Source organism: Nestor notabilis, unplaced genomic scaffold (assembly GCF_000696875.1).
Source record: "Nestor notabilis isolate BGI_N333 unplaced genomic scaffold, ASM69687v1 scaffold5464, whole genome shotgun sequence".
Taxonomy (NCBI): domain Eukaryota; kingdom Metazoa; phylum Chordata; class Aves; order Psittaciformes; family Psittacidae; genus Nestor; species Nestor notabilis.
This window is the reverse complement of record NW_009926033.1, coordinates 9,705-26,325: the sequence shown is the minus strand read 5'-3', so window position 1 is coordinate 26,325 and position 16,621 is coordinate 9,705. Positions and strand designations below refer to the sequence as shown.

At 41.6% G+C, this 16,621-nt stretch overlaps 1 protein-coding gene across 1 annotated transcript in view; it reads right to left on the bottom strand.

Moving 5' to 3' along the window:
- Positions 1–10,083: 10,083 nt before the first annotated feature.
- LPL (lipoprotein lipase) overlaps positions 10,084–16,621 on the bottom strand; it is a 16,087-nt gene continuing 9,549 nt past the window's right edge. Inside the window, exons 5-10 of the mRNA XM_010013326.1 lie at positions 15,787–16,020; positions 15,309–15,551; positions 14,072–14,192; positions 13,016–13,198; positions 11,807–11,911; positions 10,084–10,816 (exon numbers count right to left, since the gene is read on the bottom strand). Coding sequence (XP_010011628.1) covers positions 10,771–10,816; positions 11,807–11,911; positions 13,016–13,198; positions 14,072–14,192; positions 15,309–15,551; positions 15,787–16,020 — 932 coding nt within the window. The 3' untranslated portion in view covers positions 10,084–10,770. The remainder of the gene's footprint in view (positions 10,817–11,806; positions 11,912–13,015; positions 13,199–14,071; positions 14,193–15,308; positions 15,552–15,786; positions 16,021–16,621) is intronic.

Here is a 16,621-nt window from a genome sequence, read left to right as displayed (position 1 = left end):
GCTGAAGCAACGCAGTAGCTGGTGTGTACAACATGAAGAGTTTGTGCATGGCTGCTGGAGGTTTTCTTTGGCAAGGGCTGGCAGGAAATTAAAAAATGTGTGTATATGTATGTATGCACTGTATAGAACATTGTAGTACTTTAAACAGAGATGTGATTGACAAGTCTAGCAAAGGAGACTAGCACTCCATTCTTCACATATCAGCAGGACCTCAAACATCCATAGGGAGGATATAACGCCAGACCACTGGCCCTACTGCAAGGCTGCCCTTGTATGCGTATCCCTGGGAGAGTACTTGGTAGTGCTGTAAAAGGTCATTTTCACCTTCGGCTTTATTCTGAGGTACTTTTCAGTCAAAGAAGAAAAACCTCTGAGCCTAGGAACATTGCCTGTCAGTCGTAATTTGTCAACACAAAAGAGAGGAAAGGATGAGACTCCAGAGTCTACTGTTACATTGTCTATACCTTTAGGAAAATAGGGTGTTCTCATGCTGCCTAGGGAAAAAATGGAAGTTCTGCAGTCAGTAAAATCCCAAGACAATATGCCTGGTAAGGAATGTAGTAAAAAATTGAGGAGCTCAGACCTAGCTGTACTGTGACAGAGCAAGAAGGAGGACCCAGCTAGCTAACTGCCACAACTTCACAGGGTTGGGAGACTGAGCATGCATGGTATCCCAGCACTGCACAGCAGAGACTAGTTTATCTTCAGCATTCAGTCTTCAGAGTACTGAGTTACTAGGAAAGCTTTTTTCTCCCCTCTCTCTTTACCTCACTGGTTTTTAACTTCAACAAATGTGAAAGGTGCTGATAAATACTGCAAGTGAACGATACAGTATTTACTCACTCATGCTCCCCCTCTCCTGCCCTATTTGTGAATTTATTTGTGTCACCATTCTTAAAGAGCAAAGATCTTTCTTATAGTATATTGCTCTTTCACACAGCAATGACTGAAGCCCAAATATTAACCAGTGTCTTCTCCTCCTCTGCAGGGTTTTACACTGGACCTTTATTTCTGGAAAAGTTATTCCTGGATTTGTACTCTGTGGTTAATTCAGCAGAGGTAGGAGCACAGCCATGTTTCTTGTCAGCCTGCTTGTACTAAAGGGCTGCATGTCTGGCTACCCTTCTTTATAGCACTTCACATGTCTGCCCATGGTGACAGCAATATTGATAATTTTTCTCGTACAGGAGAAGATGGCACAGAATTGGTTACCAAATCAATGAAAGGGCTTTGGTAAAGGCAACAGAAATATTGTTCACAGAAGGTGCCTTGTGATGGGTTCTCCTGTGTTAATCCTTAACCAAAAGATGTGATTTACTCTTGACCCCAGATGCAGACTATTCTCCTCTAAACCTTGCATCCACTCTGTTTCCTGGCATAGCTACTGTCACTTTGCAGATGGCTTTCTTTAAGGCAGGGAGCTGTGTGATGCTTCCCCCGAAGTAGCAACACTTGAAATCACTATTTTGAGTGCTTCAGTAGTGATCTAAGTGTTCCCACAGGTCAAGATGTTTCACTTGTCCATGACATACATTTGTCAAGAGATAGCAGTAAGGGGTCTTTCTGTTTCTACTTTAATGTGGCAGTCCTTCTCTACTTAGTTGTATTGGTGTTTTCGAAGTTAAAATGTATCAACATAGAAAGGACTTGTATCATAGGAAAAAATGTTCATGCAACTGATTGCTGGAGTTCTACGAAGGTCAAATGCATCACTGACCGAGCTTGACCTGCAGGGAGCAATTAATCCTCTTCTCCTGCAGTTAAACTGGGTTTAGTATAGTTATGGGGATTTATCACATCCCTGTTACATATCTGCAGGAACCTTTTCCACAAATAGTTGAATTTATTTCCATTCACCATCAGTTTATGTAAAATAAGAAAGCCTAGTCTGGCACAGTGGTAGGGCAGACCTAAACTTAATGACATGTTCATCCTGTGGTCAGCTTTTCCTTTAGTCCAATACAAAGTGGTCTACTTTATTCAATGATGAAAGATTTCCCTTCAACTATTCAATATTCTTTGTCTCATCCCTAGAAACATTAAATATCTGACTCAAACTTAGCTATATAAAATATACATGTGGGGGTTTTTTTGACTAACACTAGGCAAGCATGTAGAAGTTAATCCTTCCAGCAACACACATACATGACCTTGTAGAGGGAAATTTGTTCCCACTTAACAACAGTGTTTGTACATCAGCAAAGAATACTATAGAAAACAGCTCACAGAGTGAAGAGGACATTCTTTACATGATATGGATCCAGAGTCCTCAAGATGCCATGGAGTTGCATAGAGGAAAGTCTAAAGAGGATAACACTGTTGTGGTTTTTTTTAAATGAACATACAGTCCAGTCAACAGAAGATGGTTTCACAGGTAGGTTCTCTTATTCTGATATGTTACGTGTCCAACTCATAGAGGACTTGGAAACACCTGTCTTGTTAACTCAGTATGGTTGCCTTTCTTTCCCTGTCTGTGACTGCTTTTAGACCAAAAGCTGGGATTAAAGAGAACCTAATAGGAAAGGCAAAAAAGTGTTTCAGTCCTTAGATAAGTAGCTGATAAAAGCTCATCTTCTATCTGGCTGAGAGGTGTATAGTTCTGGAAAGAGTAACACACAAATTCACTAGGCTCCTGTGAGGCCATGGAACAGGGAACACAGGGTCATTGGTAGGAGGAAGGATGTTGAATTCTGCAAACTTGGTCAAAAGAGAAATGAAAAGAAAAATGGAAAACAGGATTCAGCAGTAAACTAGAATAAATTTGTGGAGAAAGTCATAGAGGCTTAGTCATACCTACCCAAAGATGTCCAAGCATCTGGTCCAAGACTGGTAATGAAATACAAGTTCTCCTCTCTGGTTATTTAAAATCTACTATTCAGAGCTCTTTGCCAACTTAGCTACACTTTTCAGGAAGAAAATGCTCCCATGTAACCACAGTTATTGCTACCACTAAGATGCACACGGAAGTCTTGATGGCAATGGGAATAATACCTTGACAGGTAACAAGGTGCCAACATGGGGATCCTGTCAGAGAATGGCTGAAAACAAACAAAGTGATGGTCATGGACCATCTCAGAAGATGAGATATAGAAGAGGTACCACTGAATAACTGAAATGTCTCAGAGAAGGCTGCTGGAACACTGACAAAAAGCCCAAAATAAACCTTGTATAAAAGGTTTGCTCTCTTGCGCTCTTGTGATGCCTCCCAAGCTGGAGCCTGTCCAGAGAAAGACCACGAAGCTGGTGAAGGGCCTGGAGCACAAGTGTGATGAGGAACTGCTGAGGGACCTGGGGGTGTTAATTGTGCAGAAGAGAAGGCTCAGGGGGGATCTTATCGCTCTCTACGACTATGTGAAAGGAGGTTGTAGTGAGGTGGGGGTTGGTCACTTCTGCCAAATAACAAGTGATAGAACAAGAGGAAACAGCCTCAAGCTGCGCCAGGGGAGGTTTAGGTTGGATATTAGGAAGAATTTCTTCACAGAGAGGGTGCTCAGGCATTGGAACAGGCTGCCCAGGGCAGTGGTGGAGTCACCGTCCCCAGAAGTGTTCAAAAACTGTATAGATGAGGCACTCAGTGATATGATTTATGGTGGTCTTGGCAGTCCTGGGGTAACAGTTGGACTTGATGATCTTAAAGGCCTTTTCCAACCTACTTGATTCTATGGTTCGATGAAGTGAAGAGGGAGAAAATTGACACCCAATTTTGAATGTGTTTGGGTGCTTAAGCCTTCCATTAAAAAATATCCAGCCACAAACACCATTCTTTTTATGATCTAAATTTAAATCTACATGTACTAAGTAAGGGAGTAAATTTACTGTCAAAAGAATGTTTCCCATCATTTACCTGATTTCTCCGCAGGGACTTTAAATTCATTGATGTTAAAAGATAAACAAAGGACTGTAGAAAGGTGCATGATTTCAAAAAGAAGAAAAAAAAACACCAAAAAAAAAGAGCATCTACCATTTCTTGAATTGCCATTATAGGCATTTGCTTACTCCATCACTGCTTTTTGCCCAGGATGTTAAGAGAAGACTGACGCTTGAAGTGGTCTTTCTGCTGCACTGAGCCTAGCCTGTGTTTCCTGTCTAAGACCTGTGAAATAAAATCAGGGCGATTAAGATCTACATTTTACCCTTGTACTGGAAAACCTTGCAAGCAAAGGGCAAAATTTTGCCAAGAGAAACAGGAAATTCTGGTTTAATTTTGTGTCTGGGTTATAAATACATTTAAAAAGGGGGGGAAATTAGTCATATATAAATAATAGCTCAATTACATTCAAGAATATGTGGGTGGGTGTTCTGGGTGGTGTAATTTAGTAAGGCAAAGCTCTTCTTCCTTGTTTTTCCTCTTCCTCTTCATTTATTCTTGCTGTGCTTCTACATTGTAACCTTTATTTATATCTTATTCTTCATTCTGCAGTTTGAGTGATCTTTCTATAATAGGTCTTTACACACTTTTCTTTAGGATCAGTTTGTTATGGACTAAATGTTATCAACACAGTGCAAAGCACTTCAGGTGCAGACTCAGCCTCAGGTGCACACTTCCATTTTCTTGATTTGATATACATGTTCTCTTGACATCAAGGGAACACTTAACAGCTTTATTGTGCTAGGTTTGGTATGGCTGACTTCACTGCAGTACAGTACTTACAACCTGCTGCAACACCAAAGATCCCCTCACCCCCCCTTGTCTCTTCTTAGACTTTTCTGCTCCTTCTTTCTGCTTTGCTGTTTGGTTTGGTTTTGGTGAAACATAATACCCCAAATTTAGTCTTCTGTCAAGCTTCCTGGCTGTTGAACCTCCCTTATACAGATCAAGAAAACACCTGCCGTAGCTATGTTATTTCCAATTTTGCAGCTTGGCAGCAATGAGGAATTTAAGAATCAGTATGACAATGCCTAGCTTCAGAGCAAGACCCAACAAGGGTCTGCTCCAAACCACATGAGACATGGAGGTAGCATGCCACACAGTACAGTGAGCTGAATTTACATGAGAGCACCACTGAGATGGCTCTCTTTGCCTATGGGAACATTTGGTCTGCCAGCAAGAAGGTCAAGACAAACAAAGGTTTTTGTTTGGGATTATTTTAGTCTCATATCCTCATACAGGAGCCCTTAGGTATTAAGTAAGTGGGTTATTATGTACCATGTCCTTCTCTCTCTCTCTCTCTTTCTCTCTTTTTATTTCTAATTCTAATTGAGTCCTATTTACATCACTGCAATTATATTATTTGTTCTGGCATCCCATAGATCAGCAAATCTGTACTGGCCAAGAGATTCTGGGAATATTCGTGAGAAGTCATCCAGAGCTGGTATTTAACTGAGTGCTTGAGCAGATCATGATCTGACATTGTATTGCACTCAGTTTGATAACGATGCATAAGAGGAACAAAGGCAAGAAAGCTTTAGCTGTGCTTTCATTTTTAAAGCGGGGTACCGTGCCAATTCCTAGGAAAGCACTCAAGAGCCCACACTGTCAACAAAAAGACTTTTCCCAGCCTGCAAGGGGTTTGGATTAGGCCTCACACTGTGAGGCCAGAGTTGGCCTTTTCACCAGGAACACAGGACTGGTAGTCCTCTCCTCACATCCAGAGTCAGCCACATGACATGTTTTTAATCCCAAGGGTTAAAAGAGACTTATACAGTGGCAGCCTCCCAGGCTGTGGGAGGAAACCCCAAAAACTCATGAATGCAGCATGCCACAGGAAGGAAACAAGGGCCTTACCAAAGCCTGAGGACCAGGCAAGGAAACATTTTGAAGTCTTATTTTGAATGCTTCTTTTGAAAAAGTGTGGCTATTAGCATCTTTTCAACCTGTTCTAGCATGGGAATCTGTTCCTACTACTCCTAACTTCCGTGGAGCGCCTGTTCATACGAAGAACTGAAGCTGACACTGGCAGTCCTCTCTATCTGGGAGTGTCCTTGTTTCACCACTTGGAAGATTCCAGGTTTACAGCTTATTGTGGGTAAAAAAGCCTTTGGTAGGTGGAGCCATGTGAGACATGTCCTCACTTCCTGGCGCTTTTGAGGACAGACACATGGCCAGCCAGGCTTTCCCATTGCTCACCAAGTGGTTCAACATGGTGGGGTGATAACAGCAATAGAGACTCTCCAGAGTCATTGGCGAGGAGTGAGACTAATGATACCAGGTTACTTCCCACAGGAAGGGGCTACAATGAAGAACAAGGTGTTTATCTGACATGAATGGCTGGGAGATTACATCATTGGACCTACGCTGCACCCACACAGTAACACCTGCTACACCCAAAGAGGTCCCTGTTTAGCATCTGCTTTTCTGATGTGGATGCATTGTTCTGGCCAAGCTAACTTGAAATGATTTAGGGAAGCATCCTGAGCATTGTGAGCAGAGATAGCACCACACACGGATATAAACACATTGTTGAGACGAGCTCTACATTGGATGTTCTGCCAAACAGTTCCCTTCCCTTCCTCTTCTCATTTCCTTGTTCTCCTTCAGCCACTGGAGAATGCTAATCCCTTTTTTTGTTTATGTGTAAACTGGTGACTTTCCAGACCTGCTACAAAAGACATTTGACTAGAAGATTTTTCTGGAAAGAGGCAGCAAGAGAAGCTGGAAGTTTCTTTCCTGAATGATGACTTGGTGGCAGTTAGATTGGTCCCCTTGCACTTGAGAATTTTAATATTGTTATGTTTGGATTGGCAGGGTCAGAATATGGACAGCCCTGCACTGACAGCTGTAAACAAAAAGGAAAATACTACAAGTACTTTAAATCTTCCATTTTACTGAAAATTTGTTTGTAATAGCTGCTTTTTACCAGCTTTAGAAACATTTGCAATGTCTTGCTCATCCACAGCAGCAAGCTTCTGACATTTTGCTCACAACACAAGAAAAAAAAAGCAATTACACAACTGTATCTGAAAGGAGAAAAGCATTTTCTATAGCTAGTCATCACAGTTTGTGAAAGAAAAAGAATGGTTGGTACACAGATGTGGTATTTATACAGGCCTCCGTGATTTCAATGCTCATGGAAATCAAGCACCCACATCACAGACGTGGCAAGAGTAGTTTTCACTGCTGAATCAACTGAGTTTTCCCAGCTTTTACAGAGGAGCTTATCTTGGACTTCAGAAGATAAGCTATTATTCTTGCTGCCTGCAATCGAACATTTAAAGCATGTGCACCCTGATGTGAAACCAGGTGGCACATTTCAGGCATCTATGAAAAACATGGTGCCTCAACAGGGAAATCAAATCAGCTAACTACCAAACTACTAATTGAGTATGGAGACACCTACAGCCAGCACATTCATTGCTAGTTTTGAAAATTTCTCAGAATGCAATACGTAGGAATAAAATCTAGGTACCAGGTACTTGAGTCAGTACTGCCTTGCAGGTACATTGGCTGAGGTCCTTTCTTTCACCCTTTCTTTCCAGCCCAGTATGGATCTTCCTGCTTGTTCAAGACTTTTTTTGGCCATGGGACAGTCTATCTCCCCTACAGCCCTCTCAGAGACAGTTGGCAGGGTGAGCAGGGACACAGTTCCTGATGTGGCTGGTCATTACAGAGAAAGATGGAAGAGTGATGGGGCCAGGGTTGGCTCTGAAGGCTCCCAGGGAGACCTGGGTTCTCATCCCTGCTTCAAAAACCATTTCTCTGCTTTACCTAATAATGTGTGTGACGTAATGAGGATGCTATGGCTTTAAAAGAGTAGTAAAATCATTATGCTTTTAGGAGATGATGTGGTCACAGGCCTTGTCTTGTACAACTGTCGGAGTCCTTCCAGTCCTCCCCAGCCCAGCTACTGACACAGGGAAGGCAGCAGCGTCCTGAGAATACCTGCTGCCAACATTTCTGTACATTCCCATTCTGCAGATTGGGTTCCTCCCCTGGAGCCACCCCTCCCATTCACTGGCCCAGGGTACTCCTTACCGCTCTTGTCTCCCCATTCCTCCCCTTTCCTCCATTCATCCTTTGCCTTTGTGCCCATCTGTTTTCCACTGCATGCCTGTCCTCTCCTTTCACAAGGAGTGAAGCTTTGATCCTGACAAATATCAGTCCTTTTGACCAAGTAAGCGTTGGAAGCAGAATCTCCTAATACTGTACCCCACAATGCATGTCACTACAACTCTCCTTGATTCTAGCCCTCCTTTTCCAAGAGCCTTTTTAGAGCCCTGCTGCGTATCACACAGAGCAAACTGTTGTGACAACCACTCCTGTGCTCAGCGGTGGGTCAAAGTGATTTTTTCCACTTAAGTGGGAGTAAGGAATCAGTGCTTGCCTCCTGTACCCACAGGGTCAGAACATCGCTGTTTTGCTACAGCAAGCAGCAGAAACTTAAGTTCTGACATTTGCCAAAAAAAGAAGAAATGAACCTTTTCAAGTACAGGCTGTTCCAGAGAGGGCACAAAACATGAAAACCACAAACTGCAGCTGACCAGCTACTTCTCCTGAGATAACGATACTTGCTGGCACATAGCAATTCCTTGATACACGAGTTTCGCATTTTCCAAAAATAAATGGAAAAAATATTGTTTGGTTTTTAAAAAAAAAAAAAAAAAAAAGCAAAAAAAAAAAAAAAGCCTTTCCGCATCTTTTCACCCCAGAATCGAAATAAAAGGCTGCAGCCTTCATTCGCATAAGAGATATAGAGCAGATTTGACTGTGGCATCAGTTTCAGAATTTTATTAAAACCATAGGTTTCCATTCTGTACAAAACTGAGGAGCTCGCTTTCTTTTTTTTTAAAAGTGTATCAACCACATAAGAAATCATGCAGCATAAGTGGTTTGTTGATAAAAATCTCTGAAAGCTATATACAGGATTAATACCACACAACTGTAGTAATGTAGAGACTTGTCAGCAACTTTAGCAATATATACAAACTACCTTTACACACATAAATATCTTATTTACAGCTAATAAATAACATCAAAAGCTAAATCATGTGTCCTCATGTACAAGAACCTTCACTGTTTTGTATCCAAGTTCTATGTGTGTTTTTGCTGGCTTTTGTTTAAGAGCACACCAGTTCAGATCCTTTCTTTCCATAGAACTTAACCCTTAAGAGAAAATTGCAACAAAATGTGAAGTCTATAGGGAATAAATCATTATATTTATTTTTAGAGGTCTCAAATGCAGTGGCTCAATACTCAACCCCACTCTTAGTGACTCATCACATCTCTCCTGTAGTTTAAAGGTTAGAAAATCAAATGCAAGCAATTTCAAAGTTATTAATATTCCAACATATTGCACTGTTTAAGACTTTTATCCCCAAATATATTAGCAGCCACAGCTGGAAGAAAAAAACCCAAACTGCACATAAATGCATACATGTTTGTTTTGCTTTCAAGATGGGATGACATTGGAGAAATTGCCACCTTCACACTATCTTGCATGTGCAGGAAAAGACTACAAAAACCAGCACCAATAGCTCATGTCACCCTTCTACAAGTGTCTACCTTCAAACCCTTCTGCCTCCCCAGTATTTTGTTTATCTTCCAGAAAGCTAGAAGAGGGCTACTGAACCTTTCAGAGCACTAGAAAAGTTATGTGTTACTTAAAAAGGGGGAAGCAGAATGCCTTCAATATATCTATTTTTGGCAACTTGCAGTATGTCTAATTCAAGTGTTTTTCAGAGCATTCATTCTTGTGCATCACACCATCAGGCTCCTTTTAACTGTCACAGCTCCTGCTCTTTGATGAATTCCACCTCACGTCAGAAAACCAAGCAGCTCCCAGGATTTAGTGCTGTATCACAGCCAAGCAACAAAGTGAGGTGGGTCAATGGCAGTCACGACTCCAGTACAGGGAGGCATGAGCATGCTTGTCACCTGTCAACCGGATTCACTTGCCCTGCATACGGCAGCCACTCAGCTGCATGACTAACATTTGCAGTCAAAGAGCAGAGAAACTGCCAGTTTTGGCACACAGGATGCAAGCAAGTGGTGGTGGTGGTGAAGTGTTTCCTGCAGTTTACGGTAGCTCAATTCCTTTGCAGTTCTGTATTCATACAGTTTTGGAGGCTAGATGGTTTCTTTTTTGAGGAACGAAAGCACAGATGAGAAGTTGAATTCTGCATAGGACACTGGTATTGCTGTCTTCTCCTACAACTGCTATTTATTCCAGGGTAAGCTGCATAGAAGTATATAGCTTAACAAACCATACCTATTGCTAAGCAGCACTGGCATCTACCCCCAGTAAAACACATTCATAACCACAAACTAGAAAATTCATCCCCATGTTAAATCAGTCCCTGACTCCTTTTATAACACACACAGCAAAGGTGTTTTTTCACATGAGAAACCTACTCATTTGCTAAACACACACTTGAAGACAATGAACTTAGCCACTGAACTGTCTGAAAATTCAGTTAGGCAAGCCAGGAAGAAAAAACAAGTCCAGTTTCAGAAGACTCCTGAAAAGAAAGAAAAGCCAGGTACAGGGCTTCGCTTCTTTCCAATAAATACTAGAAAATTGCTATAGAGGAGTTGATGTCAAGAAACCTTGTCACAAGGCACCATCATTAAGCAAAATTATTCCTTCCCCACACCAAAGCCTATGGCAAGTTGCTTTGCAGATTTCATTTTAACTATTTGGATAATGTATCTTTATGGTTAGTAACTTTGCATGCTGAGACTTCCTTACAAGAAGTCTCCTAAGATAGCTAGGAATAGCAGGCAAAAAGCCAGCAGCGGATAAATATTTCTATATATTTGGTTCTGAACATCCAGTCCACAAGGATGAACAGACTCTCCTCCTCCCCAGTGTGGAAAATCTTCATTCTTGTCACTTAAGCAGATTCATGAGCAGAATTTTCTTTAGATGCCTGCTTGGTACTGTAGGGGGGGGAAAAAAAAAAATAAGGTGAAGAGGAACATGTAAACTACTTGTTCCTATTTGTCTTATTTTTGAGACTTTAGATTAAAAAGAAAAGCCTAGTTAACAGGAAAATAAATTATATGCTTGAGCTTTTCCTGGTTACTGCTTTATTCTACACATCAGAAACGCAGAGCTCTCAAGGCCTCCCAGGTTATTGCCCTGAAGTGAAGGTCAGTGCCTTTTTATGCAGAAACAGATCCTAGTGTAGAAGTGCCCCCATGAGACCTTTCACACACAGCAGTTGCACTAAAATAAATATAACCACTTCTCCAGCTTGAACTTCAGTGGATAAAGTCCAAAAAAAGCTGGCCCCACACTTCAAAGTTTACTCTGGGTCAGAAAAATTATTGATCAAAAAATTTAAGTGCACCAAGGGCTGTTAAACACAGGCTCAATCTCTGATCCAAATCACAGATACAAATCTCAGGAAGTCACTGACCTGATGGTCGCCGGCAGAAAGCAGTGTGCCGGGGAGAGCACCTGTGCACGGCTGCTCAGTTTCCGTGCCAGCCTCCACATCTGCTGCTGGCAAGTGAGGAGGGAGGGTTCTGGACTGGCTAAGGATGGATGTTTGGGCATTCTTCAATCAAGGGTAAGTGTGGGGCATCTTTAGATAGCAGCGTGCTTTCCTCTCTGTAATCGTGCCTTGTCTGCAAACCCTCTCTAACAGTTTATACTTGGCCATCATGTGAATGTGAGAGGCAGTGACTTGTACCTGTTTTTCAGACATGCTAAAAACTACACCAGGAGATGGTTAGCAGCAAACCAAATTAGGGGGTTCTAAGCTGCCAAAGCTATAGTTAGCAAACCTCAGATTAGTCGGAGTTGCGATGCTTCTGAAGCCTTCAGAAGACTAGTGCACAAGTCAACTCAATGAGGAAGTTATTAGCTCCTCCTGCTATCACTCAAGCTTCCCCCAGCCCAAAGCCAGTAGTGAACACTCATACCCTCCTCTCTTGCGTTTGACGGGCTGCTCCAAGCATTTCACAAATATTGCTGCCTGTCCTCCCATACCGAGTTGTGAGGTACCATCTCGAGAACAGAACACCACCCTGTGGAATAAATATGGGACAATCACATGGCTGAGCCAGGTATCTCTTCATAACCATAAGAATAGGATTGGTAGTTGGAAACTGTTTTTATGTGGGTCATATTTTTATATTTATGTTTTACAAGCCTGTGAGAAAACTACTTTAAAAAAGAGAATTCTGTGACAGAAGAAACACTGTGCAAAAAAAAAAAAAAAAAAAAAAAAAAAAAAAAAAAAAAAAAAAAAAAAAAAAAAAAAAAAAAAAAAAAAAAAAAAAAAAAAAAAAAAAAAAAAAAAAAAAAAAAAAAAAAAAAAAAAAAAAAAGATAGTATATGCCTTATGCACAGACCTCAGCCTGTAGCTATAACATTGTCCTTTGCATAAAATCTTCTTGCAGTTCAGAAGCCACAAGCTCTAGCTCAAGGTCTCTTGAATCTTCATTTACACCAGTCCTTGTGTGACTTTTTTGTCAGGTGAATGATCTTGGAACAAAGCCTTACTCCCTCTAATGTTTACAAACTAAGTAGGTTGCCAATTCCAGCAAACCTGAGCAGCTGCCTTTCTATTTATCAGTACCTTCCCCACCCCTATATTTGCTCAGCTCTGATAACTGTTCTTTGATCAAGTGACTGCCTTGTTTATTGAAAGGAGGAACATATTATTCACAGCACTGTACAAAAGACATGCATACTCTGTTCTGGGTCTGTTTTCTGTTAACAGATCTCATGTCTAGCAAATATGAGTATTCCAAAAATTCAGACTTTTCCATCTTAACATTCACAAATTAGTGGTGTCCTGCAACAGTCACGTCTTTCAGTCTTCACCCACCATTCAGGTACTCAACTCTTAAGAAAATCCACCTTAAAGCAATTATTTCTTGTGCAAATGTCCTTCTTGAAGGGTTTTTAGAAATCTCCTTCTAAGCACACTCCTTACAAGAAAACCTATGCAAACGTCCAGCAAGAGAAAGGAGAAGAACTGCAAACATAAACAGAGATGATGGCTCACTGAGATCTCTCCTGAGTATTATAACTACCTAATTGATAGTGTTTCCTGTGAAACACTAGGAATCAGGAAACACTGTCAATTAAAACTAATATAGTTTATAACAATCAAAATAAGTTACTTTTTCTGAGTTTCTCCTGACTTCACTCTGACTCTCTGGATGTCAAATGTAAAAGAGGACCACCAGTTTGACCAGCTGAAGAAGGTATCTTTCTCCCACTGCAGCTTCAGCATAAGCAGGTCTCCAATGTCCACTTCTGTGTAAATCAGGAAGGAGGAGGTCTTGTTTGAGGAGACTTCAGGCCTGTGGGGAGGGGAATACGGGGAAAAAAAAAAAAAAAAAATAAACCAAACAAATAAAAAAAACCCAGACAAAAAAAAAAAGAAAGAAAAATACACACACACAAAAAGGAAGTGTTAGACAGATAATTAAGGAAAAACAAAACCAGGACTTCATTTCAGAGAACAGAACAACCATCTCCATAGTTCTGATGGATAGAATAAGGAAAAAAACCACTAAGATTGTGTAGCTTTGTAGGAAAAGCATTCTGCAGCAAGGCTGCTAAAGTCCTGGGACAGACTGCCAGGCAAGGCGTGTCTTTTCTAGTGCTGATGGCTCTCAGAGAAGCCAGACTAGCACCAGCCAGGAACAGTTCAGGTTCCACCGAGCAGAGAACAAGACTTCGGTGCCTTCCAGCCACATTCACTGCCAGCCCACATGCAGGGTTACAAGTACAGACTTCTGCTTATTTGCAGAGTTGTGGAAGTAAATCCAATGTGTCCCTCAGCTTCTACACTGAGGACTTCAGACCCATCAGAAAATTAACTCCAGGTTGCAGTCTGCTTTTGATGAGCTTTAACACAGCTGGAAGAGGGCATAAATATACTGAAAACCAAAGACAACAAGAAATTTGCCACACTGGGAAAATTCTTATTAGGCTTAGCCACAGGCCAGACTTTACATTTCCTTATTTCAGATCTCTTATCAAGAACACCTCCTATAGAGCTTAGAACATTAGCTTCAGCATTGAATGTATCCCCTTGATCAAGGACAAGGGCACTTTCTGGGACCCTGAAAGATTTCTGTAGCTGGAGCTAGAACAAGTTTTTCGGCTGGGGCTTTAACGGATTTAGGTAGACTCAACAGTACATTGCAGTTGTTTCTATAGTTACTCACAGTGTGAAAGCAATGTTCTCGCTCTCATCTAGAGTGCCATAGAGAGAGATCAGAAATGGCTGGTATGTCTTGGTCATATTAGTCTTTCCAAAGAAATGGATCTTGACCTGGTAATGAAAGACTGGAAGAACACAAAAGAAGAGGTCATTAAGAAAGAATGCAACCTCCAAAGAGGTTGCTGGGGACATAACCACCCAAAAACCCCCACGCAAATCCTAGGCTGGAATATGCCAACCTCACTAAACTGAGGAGTTCAGTTCCCTGTAGGCATCCAGGGAACTATTTTTGTGAGAAGGTGAAGAACCTTTGCAGTTCTTACAACTAAATTCTGCATTTAAGTTTTCTGCCACTGTAGTAATTTGGAGTCTGGAGTGTCTCCTTCAAAGCTGTAATATATGTGTATGACTTGCCATCCCTGGCTTGAAAACAAGTGAGTTGTGCTCTCCTCATACAGGAGCCTCAGTTTAAAAAAAATCAGCCCATTGACGCTGCAGATTAAGCACCAAATGCCAACAAAACACTAGTCTTGCAGCTGTTCTAACTCTGCAGGAATGTGCCCTCTGATTGCTGGTCCATCACGGAATGTACACAATGAGCATACCATGTGGCACAAAGTTGGGGGGGGGGGTGGAAAGAAAAAAGGGAAGTTTCAAAATCCAACTCAGAAGCTATTTTCCCAGCAGAAAGCCTTCCAGATTTTTTTTTTTTTTTTTTTTTTTTGCATTGTCCTTCTCAGACCTACCCCTGTGACAACAGGAATCAAGAAAGACTGTGGTATTTTAACAAGGACTGGTGCTGGTCCTCTGGTAAAGGCACGATAAAGGTCTGATAGTTACACATCTTTAAAGAAGTTGCTTATCAGGCTGAGCTCTGCTGATGGTTTTCTCAGTAAGAGGAAAAAAAACATTTGGATGAAAAAGTACTGAAAAAACATGGACAAGTCAGTTGTTCCAAGTGACCAGGCCACAGAATAAATCTTTATTTTGCTACTTAGAAGCTTGTTACAAAATACTTTCCTTTTTGTATTTGACCTCCTACCTCCTTACCTTGAATGAGATGGCACTGTTCTCCTGAGCCTGCAATTTAGTTTGCACTTAATGCCAAACTGCAGGTAAACTTCACCCCTGCTCACCAGACACACCAAAGCAGCAATATCATCACCTGCAGCACACGCTCATCCAGACGCACCGCTGAACAAAGTACCAGTCTTGCTCATTAATAAGCAAGTAGGACCTACCTTTATAGGGCATCTGAGCACGGGTCTTCAAGTACATTTTGGTGTTTCTCTTCGTTCTCACTCTGTTGACTTTGTAACCCAAATTGTTGCAGCGGTTCTTCCGGCAGCTCAGGCACAGACCCTTCTCAAAGGCCTCCTTTGTGTTGCAGCGATAGGCCATGCTGGGCTTTTCTTCATAGAGGAGGGAGTCAATGAAAAGGTGGATGGATCGTTCATGGGAGCATTTCACCAGCTGATCCATATCTTGAAAGAACAAAAATGTGTAATATGTATTCACACATGCATATAATAATATAGACCCCTTAGCAGTGCTATTGGCAGGCACAATACACTATGCCAGAGCTGAGCTTCATAGCATGACTTTTAAGGGCACTTAAATGAACAAGTTTCTGTGCCTCTCAAGTTGCTTGCCAGAAACTTGAAGGCAATTTAAGATCTCTCTTTGGGTGTTGTGCTGTTTGTTTCAGAGCAGCCTTACCTGCCAAGCCTTTTTCAGCAATCAGACGGAGCGCTTCTCCAAAGTTGCAACCTGGCTGGAAACCTCCACCATTAGGATAAATATCAATGTGTCCAACAGGCTTCTGGATTCCAATGCTGCGGTCTGGAGAGCCTCGAGTGTAGGTGTGTAGGACATCCACAAAGTCAGCATCATCCGGGGAGAGGCGGGTGACAGCATCAGCATACTCAAAGGTAGGACCAGCTGGATCTAGCCCTTTGAGGCAAACCACAAAGAAAAACTGAGATTATCTGCCAAAGACACTGACAGCAATAGCAAATGCTAAACTCAGCTACCATGTTGGGCTGGATTATCACATATGGTGTTGGTGTCAACTCTAGACATTAAAGTGGGATCATCTTAGTAGCATTCATTTGTACAGCAGAATCAAAGGGATACCTTGAAATGCTGTCACTGTTTAAAAAAATAATGTGTATGTAAACATATGTAAAGAAGCCCAGGTAACTTCCTCACAGCTGTAGGATTTCCCATGGATGTAAGTAACAGGCTAGTAAATACTGTCTTGATGTCTTCCTATTGTCAAGAATTGTAAAATTTCTATCAGAAGTGTGGAAAATGTCTTGCTGCTAACCCCCTGGTAGGGGAACAAGTGGGAAACATAAACAAGAGCTTCACTGCCTACATGCCTAAGGGGAAGGAGATTATTATGGTAAACTGTCAAGCTGCAGCAACACTGACATCAAAAACACCCAGAACTATTCTGCCAGTGAACAAGTACTATCTATCCAATGCAGACAACTACTGGGAGATGGCTAAAGGCAGAGCTGAAGGCACATGTCTTTCCTGCAGCCTTCAG